This window comes from Lissotriton vulgaris, chromosome 6 (genome assembly GCF_964263255.1).
Source record: "Lissotriton vulgaris chromosome 6, aLisVul1.2, whole genome shotgun sequence".
Lineage (NCBI taxonomy): Eukaryota > Metazoa > Chordata > Amphibia > Caudata > Salamandridae > Lissotriton > Lissotriton vulgaris.
In genome coordinates, this window is record NC_141694.1 from 200,256,342 (window position 1) to 200,269,694 (window position 13,353).

Genomic DNA, 13,353 nt, shown 5'->3' on the forward strand with positions numbered 1-13,353 from the left:
CAGCTGGGCCAAGGTGGTGTAATCACCCTTTGCTTTAGATATAGTATTCCTATATCTAACCCTAAAATGGACACATGTATTCCTATCAGTCACTCCTATGGCAGGCCTTATCAATCCTGAAGGCAGAGTGCTTTGAATTATGTGAGATGGTGCTCTGGCATGAGCTGAGCCCGTTTGCAGCTTGCGAAACCAAGTCCTAATAGCTGTTCCATGATAACGCGTACCATATACTCTTAAGTGCATTATAATCCTCGCTGTTATTTGCCAACTTTGATATCGCTTTATCAAAACATGTCGAGTAAGGTGTCATACGAATTGGAATACTAACCCCTCGCCAATTCTGGCGACGGGGTTAGCATTCCACCCTTCTAGAAAGACACGACATGTATGTAACTGTGAACCCCGGTTAAAGTCAACTCGAGCCTCAGCATCACAAAATGGATGCTGCCACCACAGACACAAGTCTGATCTGCTGCTGCTGGGAGTCCTTCCAGCGAGGAGAGCTTGGACAAAGGGTTTCCTGTCAGGGGTGGTGCTAGCACCATCCCAGACTGGGTTTTGTGTATCCCAGGTAGGCAGGGCTGAGAGGAAGGTGACTGCAAGTGGCACCCCGGTGCTCACTGTGCATATGCCGGTTTGAACCAGTTCCAGGGGCACACCAGCCCCTGAGCTGGGGAAAGTCCGGACAAGGGAGAGGGGTGTAACCACCCCCCTCCTGGTTCCACCCATGGGCAGGACCTAGTCGCGTGCCAGCCCCTTTCTTTAGTATAAAGGTAGGCGCGGGCCCCCTTCCCAAATTGGATAATTCTGAATCTTGACTACTTTCCACGAAAGAACTCTTGAACATTTCTGAAGACTCTCCCTTGTGGCTAAGGAGTAGCCACCCTGCACCAGCGGGCACCATCTAAGCGCTTGCGGTTTGCTGCAAGTCCATCCTCCGGATCAAGACTGCCCAGCTCAACGAGACTCGGATTCCCTGGCATCTCTGACCTCTACCTGCATCATCAGCCCAGCTGAGATTCGAGGGTGTGACGTGACCTGAAGGGACCGGCCATCTTCAAAACTGCACGACGCTTATCCAGCACGACCGCCGAGGGATCCTCGAGTGAGTGCTTTGGGGTTTGAGAAGCCCTAACCCTGAGCAGCTCCAGCACCGAAGTCCAGCCCCCAGCATCCACGAGATCTGCGTGGGGCCCTTCTGCTCTCTGCTGCTCACCGCGTTGTCTGGCTACTTGCCTGCTGGCTTGTGGCCCTCCTGACGACGAACCACGACAATTACATCGCTGGTCTGGTTGCTCCAGACTGGCCCTTGCTCCCTTCCAAAAGAGGAGCGCCCCGGACCCTCCTGGTCCACTCCCGACGCCATCTTGAGTCCACCGCGTGGGCTTGCCTTTGCCAAGGTTTGTTGCCCCAATAATGGGTCCAGCATCGCCGACAGCAGACACCTTCGTGGGACAGCTCGCACCTCCATCCTGGTCGCCGACAACGCCTCCTGGTCTGAGAGACTGCAGAGCCCAGCGTCGCCCACTCACCTGGTCGAGGTGACTTCATCCGGTGCCATCCTGGTGCCCACCTAATCACTGGCTAGTGATTAAGAACTGAGTCCCCTCTGCTTTCAGGTCGTCTCCATCATCGATCCAGGCTTGGATCACATCGAACGTCATCACTGATCGCCTGCCAGCAACTTCTTCTTTCAGGCTCCATAGACTGTAACGAGGATTCCCGACGTCTTTTGAACCCTATGCAGCCGCAGCCCCTGGGCTAGGTAACCTGAGCATTTCGATGCTCCAACGTAGGTTCACATTCTAAGTGTCCAGATCCTTTTTCGTTTTCAGCCTATCTTGTCGGATTGGTCCGATAACTGTAAGTTTACGAGATACTAGTATCCATAGACTTTGTCCCGCATCCCGCGTGAGAGTGCACACTCTGCACCCGATCTCCCTAGGCCTCCTGCTCCTAACCTTAGGGTTCTGTAGTGTAGTCCTAGCGATCCTGAAGCCTCTGGATTTTGTTACTTACCTGCTAGTATTTCGCATTCCACTTTTGTAGTATATGGTTTTTCGTGCCCCTCGGGCATTTGTGTAAATTGTGCGACTTAAAGTATTTTCTTAAGAGTTTTGTTGTGTGCTTAGCTCCCTGACTCATAAAGAGATCAGGGTAGACTTGTTATAAATAAATATCCTTTTATTTTCATAACAACTTGTGTGGTGTCCTTTCACTTGGTGTTCAAGGGGTATATGTGATGGTAGAACAGCTGGCTTAACACGCCCTCTAGAGTTTAGCCTAAAGACTGCTCTTGTCCATGCTACTAGGATAGTTGGTCTATAAGGTTGACTTACAACCAATCATCAATAAGGGTCGTTTGGAATGATACACAGTGATCACTAGAATAGTGAGCACTACATATCAGGCCAACTTCTCACACCAAGGATCAAACAATTTTGTCAAGCAGAGAAACCAGGTATTCTGGTTTCACGTTGTGAAATTCAGCCATTAGGTGAGTAGCTCTTTCCCTCTCTTGCTTTACATCAAAAGTCCATGCTTTGTCTTTAAATCTTAGTGAATGAGCAGACAGAAGGCACAAAGGATTGGCTCGGTTTGGTCTCCAGGATCCATGAGAACCTCGAGCTGTGCCACGGCCAGGATCTGGCTCGAGCCTTCGGTGGCTCGCCCACGTCGATCATGGAAAAGCAATTAGCAATTAAGGGGGAAAGTCACAGGACAGACATGATTTGACCCTAAACAATTTGGTGAAGCAGGTTTAAAACTTTGCCCCTACACCACATTTTAGGAAGGTTAGGTGTCATCTTCTCCAGGGCTAAAATCAATTGATTGTTGGGTTACAGTCCTGTTTTCTTATCACGTACTCACTATCTGAGTTTAGTTTGATTTACAATCTTCCCAACTAAAAAGTAGAACAATATATTCAAAAAGTGATTGTCTAAGGGCCCACCATTTGCCACAATGGGAGGTCAGGATTAATAAAAGCCATGCTTTCTGGTTGCAGAGTTTATCTTGCTCATTACACAACAACTAGGGTGCGAATGATTCGGATAGTGAGACTCGAGGACTACTCTCACCAAAGAAATGCACCAGTTGTGAAACCTGCCCAGACTTTAAACACGCACAGCCAGCAGATTTTGACAAAGCGGTAAAGCCAGAATTAAACGTCAAGTCTCCTACTGCCATGGATAAACCTTTCCTATATTTAGTGGCGGAGGGGGAGTGTATGCATCTTCCCACCTCTGAATTGTACACCTTGTTGGTGGAGGAGTCAGTTTTTGTTTGTTGAGTATTTGTTTATAGTACTCACTACATTAACTAAGCCGGTTTCTACACACTGCTGTTTAAAGATAAAAGACTAAATACATAAGAAGTTTGTGAGGCCTAAAATTATATTTCATTACAGTTCAATAATCTAGCCATCCCTTTTGTACACTTGGCTCTCCAAAGCGATTGCAAGTAGAGAAGGATATTCCAGGGTGCGGTAGAGGGATAGCAAATCCAACAGTACTATAAATTCTCTCTTGTAGAGACTGACTAGGGCCTTCATTTATAGGGCAGTATGAAATGAAACCCTCAAAATAACGCCATAACTCACAATCCATAACATGTTCATGCTTCCGTGGCCACATCCATCTGCAAGCACCCTGCTGGCATGAAGGCTGTCAGGGCCGGCGCTAGGCATGGGCAGTGTGGGCAGCTGCCCAGGGTCTCGCACTCAGCCCACCAGCATGGGGCCACGCACTGGTGATGTGTCCGGTCGGTTCCCTGGCGATCCATTTCAAAGAAAGGTGTCACCTTTCTTTGAAATGGAGGGGCCCCCTCCCTTGGCCTCTCAGGGATGGTATCTGGATACATAAGGGATGGAGACGCTCCCTTCAATTGAAAGGAGACCCATTCACAGACACTGTGGGAGGCCCTTTGTCCATCATTTTGGCGCCCCCATAGTTTTAACTTTTTGCCCATAAGCAATTCTCACACCTATCGGACTGAAGGTGTGAGAAATGCTTGTGGGCTCAAAGTTAAAACTGTGGGGGGGGCGACAAAATGCCGGACAATAGGCCTCCCACAGTGTCTGTGAATGGCCTCCTTGCAAGGGGCCACTTATCGACATTAAAGGGGCCTCGCATATTCCCTTTTAGCCCAGGGCCTCACAAATCCTAGAACCGGCCCAGAAGGTTTTTACACCCTGAACAGGGCCTCGAGTAGTAGCCACATGAACTCTGCCATAATCAAGGAGGACAGCCCGCCCCCCCCGGCGAATCGCACATGGTACAGGTTGAATTAAACACAAACCTGCAGGTCTATAACAGTCTCACTGTATCGTGGGAGCTTCGCAACATTAATGGGGCTTGGAGAAGTGAGATGGCAATACGGAAGTGCGAGGATAGAACTACAACAAAAATGTCTAGTTCGGAGCGGACGCTGGGACAAGATGTTGGTACGTCATGCCCCAGAAGCACTTGAAAGGCACTTCCGTATTCACTGTGGTGCAGATTATTCTGAATTTGCTCTTGGAGGCTGCTGGGTAAAGTAATTCCAGAAAAGGAGGAGTATGTGTGTGTTGCGGTGTGGTAAGGATGTATCTATGAGAAAAGACTAGGGCAGTGATGTCCTACAAAAAAAAAGCACAGCAATGCCCTCTGGCTTCTTAGTACACAGTATGCTGAAACAAAATATTCCAACAATAATTCAAAAGAACAGGAAAACAGTATTTTTCAAAGAAAAACTTGGATTTATTCAGTTGCTTGTCGCAAAATAATCCTCTTCACAAATGTGGCCATCACATCTGCCAATTTTAAAGGATGTGGAGTCTTTACAGATGGAATATAAAAATAAATTGTTCATATAGCCCATTGCCTATTGGGTGTAAATCAGGGGTAAGCGCATATATTTGGGGAAGATATTTCTCATCACTAATCTTGTTTTGCCATTTAACAGGGGTGTGCAGGGGTCAAACGGGATGAGTCTCTCTCTGTGAAGTTTGATGATTCCCTTGTTCTGGCAGATATTGTTTTAGTATAGTAGAACGTGATTTGAATGTAAAGACTTCTTTAAATCATGGCTATGTAGCAACGCTCTCCGCCTATTAATAGTACCAAATCAAATACAGTGAAAGGAGCATATACTACTCCTCTGGTTCCATATGGTTACAGATTATTTTTATTTACAGTCAGAAGGATTATCTTACATGTTTATATCTAAACAAATTCATGGCTTCCTAGGTCAGAAAGAGTCTGATGGGGTGTTAATTTCCAGGTCTACTTCCCCGCTGTTCCCTTCCTTACATTCAATTACTTGATCACCTTAAGCTTCTGGGCTAATATAGCTTTTCAGAAGTGAGACTATCAATAGAGTGGACCCAAAGAGCCATGAACCGATCCAGAGGAATCAGAAGTTTGTGCCCGACAGAGGGGGACCTTGGTCACACCGCAGGCTACAATATTTGACCCTGGGGAAAATGTTTTTGAGTACCTGTTACACATGACAGCCTTTGGTGTGGTCTTCCCACAAACTTTCTGCCTATTCCCCTCCTGTTGCTAAAATTAGTTTTTGTTAGACTTGGAACTCCGTTAATTTTACCACTGCTAGCCAGTGCTAAAATACTTGTGCTCACTCCTTAAAACTTGGAAAAAGTGGCCTATATCCGATTGGCAAATTTAATTCACTTATCCGTCCCTAGTAAGGTGGTACAATAAACACCCAGGGCCTGCATATTAAATGCGAATAGTGGGCCTGCAACACTTAATGTGCCATCCACTTAAGCGGCCCTTTAAACCATGTCTCAGGCATGCCATCGCAGCATGTGTGTAGTTTTTAACTGCCAATTCGTCCTGGCATAATTAACCTTTTGCCAGGCCTAACCCTCCCTTTTTAACACATACAAGTCACCCCTTAAGTAAGTCTTCAACAGCCCATAAGGCAGGACATCGGACATGTACTTTGAAGTATTATATGCCCTGGTAGTGAAAAGTTCCCAAATTCGTTTTTTTACTACTGTGAGGCCCATCTCTCCCATAGGATAAAAGTGGGTTACCTATAGGGGTCTCCAAACCGGTCCTGGAGGGCCGGATCCATGCCACATTTTTTGGATATCCCCATTGAGATACATGTAGTTATTTTAAAAATCTGGCATGGATCTGGCCCTCCAGGACCGGTTTGGAGACCTCTAATAGGTGCAAACGTGATTAGGAACAGGAAGAAATGTTATGTTTGGCCACAAAAGATTTGCAAATATAAATCATCTTTAATAATAGAAGTGGATTTTAAGTCACCATTCTGAAAATGTTCTTGTCCTAACCATTTGGTGCCTGCAGCCTGTGTTCTGGGTCATATGACTGTGAATAGAGTGGCAGTTGGCCTTTGTGTATTCATCCCAGACAATAAAAGACAAAAGGGATGGTCTGGGCCCTCCAGCCAGGATGGGAGGGGTGGAGCAGTTACCTGCCTCACTTACATTTCAAAGCACACTCACAAAGAACTTGACACCAATCTTTTATCATCCTAGACCTCTTGGAACCTGGCGGAGGAAGGAAATTTCAAGAACAAGATGTGGTGGGTGAAAAGGGGTAGTCTAGAAGTTTTTCACTTCAAACAATGGCACCAAATATAAATATCGGACAATCAGACCAACTCTTCAATTGGCAGAGGACCCCCAGAAGGACTGTCTTGTACTTTAGAGGACTGCCTGCTGCTTGGTGCTGGCCGTCTACCTCAGAGGACTGCCCTGCTACTTGAAGCCTGCCTTGTACCCTCAGAGAACTGCCCTGCTGCTTTAGGCCTGGCTTGCCGATTGATCCTAGAATTGATAAGGGCTAGTTGGCTGGCCTCCTGTTGTGAGCTATAGGTACTCAACAACATCCAACATTCTTGAACCCACACCTGGACCCTGCCTGAAGTGTGTCCAGTCCTCCAAGTGATGCCCACCCAGTCCATGACTCTTCGAAGTGGTGTACAATGTGCTCAGAGAGCCAAAATCCAAAACTCAGGAATATTTTTCACCAAAAAGTGACCTGAGAACCGACAGAAGATTGGAACCCACCTGCTTGTTAATCCGCCCAAGGCCCATCGCCAGTCAGCCTGACTTCAGGGTACCTCACGCTATGTTCCTCTCCGCAAAAAAAACAAGGCAGTTCAGTGGAGGCTGGACTACCCCATGAGGAACAAGCTAAAGACTGATTTGCATATGAAAACTGATTGATTGTGATGTGGCCCAAATGATTGCCAGTGGCTGAGATTAATTCAAGCATTCCATCCATCACCTTCCTATGTTTGCATTGGACACCCGAAGTGCGCAGACAATGCCCAGATGTGTGTCTCCAGCTCACTGTGTCACTGGAACCAAGCAATACCCAGCTGACTAGCCCATAACAATGGTGACTAGCCCATAACAATGGTGACACCAGCCCTGGGTTGCTGGTGTTCCGGTTCAGGGATGACATGGCCTGGTACTTCAGGCTGGATTGTTCACAAGAGGAACAGATTCACGACTGATTTTCAATTGACCAGGTCCAAACTGAGGTGGCATGGTGGGTGAAAACAATGGCTTGGTATGCAGCCTGAACGATTTCCAGAGGCAGAGATTATTTCAAGCATGCATCCATCACCTTGTTGTTTTTGCATGTTCTTCTCCACAGCAGAAAAACTTTCTCAGCGGCTTTCCTTGAGAAGAGTATACAGCCTTGTTGAGCTCTCATCAGCTACAGCTTCATCCTGCTGGAAATGTTACATTTCCCAAAAAGGGATAAAGTCAGAATGTAAAAATCTTCACCATGACTTCGTCCAGCGGCTCCCCGAGGATGAAGCCTCCTCCTCGGACACCGCCGGCTGCATTGACCCGCTGAACTTTACCTTCTCAGACATTTTTCTTCAAAGATTCTTGTAAGTTTGAAAGTGTTCAGAGACTGGTCTAAATCCACTTCTTATATCTGAACCGCACTCCATCACAGTCAGCCATAACTTTTGACTGTGCTCCAATCATGTGCGACGAGATGACCGCGGTTGGTGCTATTTTTCACTACAATTTTAACAATTCATGACTTGGTTCTACTGATTGGATTTAATTTGTTTTGGTGCCATTTTATTCATTCAATTTTACCATATTTCTCAAAATGTGTGGGATTTTTCTTGTGTTAGGTTTTCACTTTATTTCTGCTTATGTACTACATAAATACTGAAAACAGTGCCTCTAAACTAAGCCTTTTGTGCCAAGGTTACCAGAGGGTTAAGATCAGGTTAATTTATTAACTATTGTGGTTCACCCCGACAAAGATTGTGGTTGTTGCTTAGGAAGCATTTCCAAACCCCTCAATCAAGTATCCAATGTCCTACAGTACCCATGACCTGGAGGGTTTTGAATGCCCAAAACAGGGTACAAAGGTGACTTCCCTGCATTATTATTGGTTACAAAGACCATTACTGCACGAATCCCAATTGCACAGGTGCAAATCGGCTGCAAAATCCAACCTAATGATGCGCAGTCTTCATGGCAGTTTCTGAACTCGATTTTGTAAGCGCCGATACAATGCGGGTCCGTTTTTGAAGTGGACAAATAAGTGAACGCATGAAAGCATGTGCCTATAGTGGAGGTTTAGGCCCATTCCTCTGTAAATCCCCTGCAGAACTAGTGATATGGCTGATATGGTAATTCTGTCTGGGTTTGTCAATACAGTGATGAATAGAAGTACTTGCAAGAATGACAGGACTTCAAATGTAATTTGTATATTTGCCAAACTGTTTAGATAATGCAAGATGCAATATTCAACTCACATCATATACTAGTAAAATATTGTGTAAATGTAATATCAAGGAATTAATTTTTTGAATGATTTTAAGATTTAAAAAATAAATCCTTTAAAACGCTGCATTACCTGAAAGCTCCGAGTCCATGAGAGAAAATAATGAGTGGATATTTTTCTCCCGGTCGAAAAGGGGCATTCCATTTGGCAGGACATGTTACAGACCCTTGTGTGGAGAAGAAAAAAAAAAAGAAACTGACAATTATTAAAATAGCCTCAGGTACAATAATAAAACACAGAAAGTTCCTGTCACACCATTTGTATCTTGCTTGTTTCGAGTAGAGCCTAATCAAGTACCTCAGATATGGACCGGTTAAGGCCTTCCTCCTCCCCTTCAAGTTACATATCCCCTCGTAATTCCTCATTTTCCCCTGGAGTTTCATGCGGGGATTAAGGCTGCGTTCAGCAGCATTCGGACGAATCTTGTAATTCCAATGGGGCCAGTACCTACTGTTACCAGCCCACTCCTACTGTAGTGCATGCAACACCTTTTTAGGAGAGGACCACAACTCAGCTGGAAGTTTCCCCTTTGGGGGTTGAAACACATCAATTTCTTAGAGAGGAGCCCATACAGGTTTGAGATGCAGAGTTAAGGTCCAATTCATGAAGGGACTTACAACTCGTAAAGTTACGAGTGCGGGGTCTCCACACTCGGACGGAGTCTCTGCACTCGGGGCGAAATCTCCGTACTGTGCTCAGTGCAGAGATTCCGCCAAGACTCCGCTCCAAACAACGTGGCTCCGCACTCGTAACTTTACGAGTCATCAGTCCCTTTCTGAATAGGAACCATAGACTTTTCTGAGCTATAAAGCACACAAATGTCTCTGGAATTGGAACTGTGAATTCTCTTTAAGTTTAACATTTGAATAACTTCAGCTTCTTAAAAGTGAACAAATAAAACAATGACACATGAATAAGACAACAGCTGCTGCCAGACACTCTTTGCCAATCGCTGGGAGGCACTAGTATATAGCCTAGTCTCATTTATATAGGGTATGAAGGATGCATCTAGTGGCTATTAGTATAATATTTTAGAGATTACTTATTTTTTCATACATAATTTAGAGGTCCTACTGTGCCAGATCCTGTACATTCCCAGATGGCTAGGATGGCTTTTTCAAGATAATGATGATCATGCCTTAAGAACATAATCAACTCTATGTCGTCCAGGAAGAGTTATTTAGTTCCAACAGGAGTCTATGATTTTATTGTTAGGAAGTGGGGCTAGAGACACTTTACTGCTTAGTATGGCTCGAGGGCAGAAAAGTGGTACTCAAAACCAGCTCACACCTAGTTCCTTTTGTGGACGGAGGTTGTGCGAGAACGTCTGCTAAGAGGTAGCATGCTAACAATAAACTACAATTCCAAGCAAGCCATAAACTCTTGCATAGTCTGGAGAGGGGGCATTCTTGAATTGGCAGGTGTAGCTGGGTTTGCGGACGACACCGTGATCCTATCTAAGACACAGAAGGGACTACAGGTTGCACTGTCTAGGTTCGAGGTGTTTTGCCAAGATCATGGGCTGGTGGTAAATATGGATAAGACGAAGTTCATGGTTTTTCACAAATACAAAAGCATGAAATGTAGCGTGTACATGAACAATGTCCTTTTAGAACAGACAGATGCGTTTACGTATCTGGGGATCACAGGCAGAAAACTGAACTGGAAGCCTCAGATTGACCCGTTAGCCTTAAAACATGCTCAGTTGGCAGGTGCTCCTGTAAAAGAGCACAGGCTTTCGTTCACCAAGCCAATTGCCCCTGTTCTCAAGATATACAACACCAAAGTCATTACATCAACATTATAGGGTTCTGAACTATGAGGCTTTGAGAACATCACCCCTTTGGTATTAGCCCAAAACAAATTTGTTAGAGCTATTATGGGCCTCCCTCAATCATCCCCACTGTTAACCCTCTTTTTGGATCTGGTTTGTTTACGCATTGAAGATCTGGCCAGACATAGACCAATAGCGTTTGAGGAGGCTCTGGGTTACCCCTGAGCTTTCCCAATATGCTAAATCGCTTCTGGATTTCAGGGGGGTTGGTTGTTTAGGTAATTTTAAATGGCTACAGAATGGGGGGCGTGGCTAGGCGCCGAACATGGCAGCGCGTTGTAGTGGGGCTACAGGGCAGGACTTTGCTCACCCTGCCTTTCTGCCGACCCTGGGCACCATCCTACATGGAAAACTGACCGCCTGTCTGTGGAATCCACCGGGACTACACACCTGTGTCGACAGGGCTGTGGACGCCAGGGACGGCTGGAATCTTTGCCCTTGAGTGCCCTTGAGCTCTGCGGCTCAGAGTCATCAGAAGGGAGGGCACCTGGAAGCCCGCACCCGGGGACCGGATGCTGCCGCTGCCTGTTGCCGCGCGGCTGGAGATGGCGCGAGTTGGCGCGTGACCGGTTCCGCATTACCGAGGTGAGGGAGGCAGACCAACACTGGACCGGGAGCTCGGGGGAGGAGAGCCCCGGCCCCTACATCGACTTTCGTGCAGCGGCCTACCACCCTGCAGAGTGCTGCCTGCCCCGCAGTGAACTTTCTGGGGGGGGGCGTGGAGTGCCTTGCTGCGCGGCCCCATGCCTGCCCTTTTGACGTGTCCTGGGTTCCCGATGGCGGTCGGCAGAGTGTGCGGCTGCGACGCTGAAATTGGCTGCGCTGTTGGGGATGTCGTGCCTGATGCTCTGCTGCTGATTGAGTGGCTGGAGCCGCTTCTGGGTGCGCGCCCCTGTTATAGTGCCGCCAGGAGGGAAGGGGAACGCCTACGCCACAGAGTGGGGCCTATCTCCACACTGTGAAAGACTTCACACAGAAACTGACTAACAGATACGGGCCTAAGACCACGAGCGGTCTCGCGCCCCTTTATTTATACCCGTCCAGCGAGCCCGCCGTCAGGGTGTAGGAATGCGTGCCTGCGTATGTACGTGTGTGTATGCGTGTGTGTGTGCAGACGGGGCCGGGTACCTGTCTCCCGTTGCGGTTGGACGACTGGCTGGAGCCGACGGAACCCCATTAAAGGATACACCACTACAACCAAAAGGAATCCATACCAACGTCCACGCCTTCGGCCCACGGAACTGTAACCACCGCATATCGCTTTGGCAGAACAGACCACGTTCCTTCCCGGCATCCTTACCGAAAGCTACATATCCGGCCCATGGAAGTTTAAAAGCTATAAATCTCTGTCGGAGAACAGACTGAAACCTCTTTAGGATTGCAGTATCCGGCACAAGTGGATTCAGAAAGTATCATCCCCCCTGTCCATAGGCCATCTGGCTACGAGTATCTGTACTGTAAATACTAGGATCTCTATAGAGATTTTATGCCTGTCCCCTCCAAGTAAACAACCCCCAGCCCTGACGAAGGTGCGGCCCCCACCGGCTAGTCACCGAAACGCGCGTCGGCTTGCGTTTCCAGGAAAACGGCACACTGACCCATATCCATCAGGACTTCCCTATACGTCATCTGCCCCCTGGAATAACATTCTGACCTATGCAACAAATTTAACATCTTTATGTTGCAAATACCAGGACTATATGAGTGAATGAAAGCTGAATGAAAGAACATTGGATTGCCTGAAATGGAAGGAATGAGTTTGAGAGTATGAATGTAGTGCGGTATGTTATTGGGTAGGCTATGCTATAGGATTAACTTTCCTCCTTTTTATCTCTCCCCGTATCATGTGTTTTTTGAGGTTATCAATATATTGTGGATTCATACAATGTAATTAACGTTTGTACCTTTTGCTATATTAAACCAAAAAAATATATATATATATATTCAAAAAATATATATCTTCTCTGAGTATATCTGGATTGACTTGTCTCTTGTTATGTGCAGTGCTGGCTCCTATATAAATCACCCCTTTCATACTGATTTGATCCTCTCTAGGACCACTATATCATAGGGCAGGGTTGCTCTCATGTGTTCTATTCATGGCTCCGTCAGTACATCCCTCCAAACTCATAGATCTTTAGTCCATCTCAAAGGGGTGTTTGCCCAGGACCCAATGTCCAGGCGAAGTCTTTCAGTCGTTGGCTGGGAGTTGGATTGGGCCGGAGGTTGTACCTCTGATTCCGCTGGATCTCAGTGCCTCCTCCCTCTCCAGCACACTCCTCCAAACACCCAGCTGCGCCTGTTGTACCTTCGCTGCTCACGGTCGTCTCCAATCCCGATCTTCCTTGGGAGGTGTCCTCCCTTGGTTGGCTTGGCAGTGTCTCGCTAGGGGCCTGATCTTCTGTCTCGTAATCTACGTCTGCAGACACGGGCCTATCAGTTTCTGGACTCCTTGTGACACTCCTAAACCAGGATATGTTCCGCGTCACAGCTCTATTGCCTCTGGTTGCAGATATCATGGTGCCTTGTACGTTTACGACTTCCCACACCTCAGGTTCATATGCTGTGAGATATTTCCAGTTGCGGTTTCGATTCTTCAAAATCACCTTGTCACCGACTACCAGGGACCTGGGTCTCGCCCTTCTTGACCAGCTTGCTCTTTCATTTGTCCGTTGCCTTCTTTGCTGAGTAGCATTTTTGTCCATTGTTGGCGGATGC

General features: G+C 46.9%; 1 protein-coding gene across 3 annotated transcripts in view; it reads right to left on the reverse strand.

The window, feature by feature from the left end:
* The window catches only part of PLA2G7 (phospholipase A2 group VII), a 345,622-nt gene that overhangs the window by 142,330 nt on the left and 189,939 nt on the right, over nt 1-13,353 (reverse strand). For all 3 annotated transcript variants that reach the window (XM_086926243.1, XM_086926241.1, XM_086926242.1), the window contains exon 4: nt 8,874-8,967. In XM_086926243.1, coding sequence (XP_086782369.1) covers nt 8,874-8,967 — 94 coding nt within the window. The remainder of the gene's footprint in view (nt 1-8,873; nt 8,968-13,353) is intronic.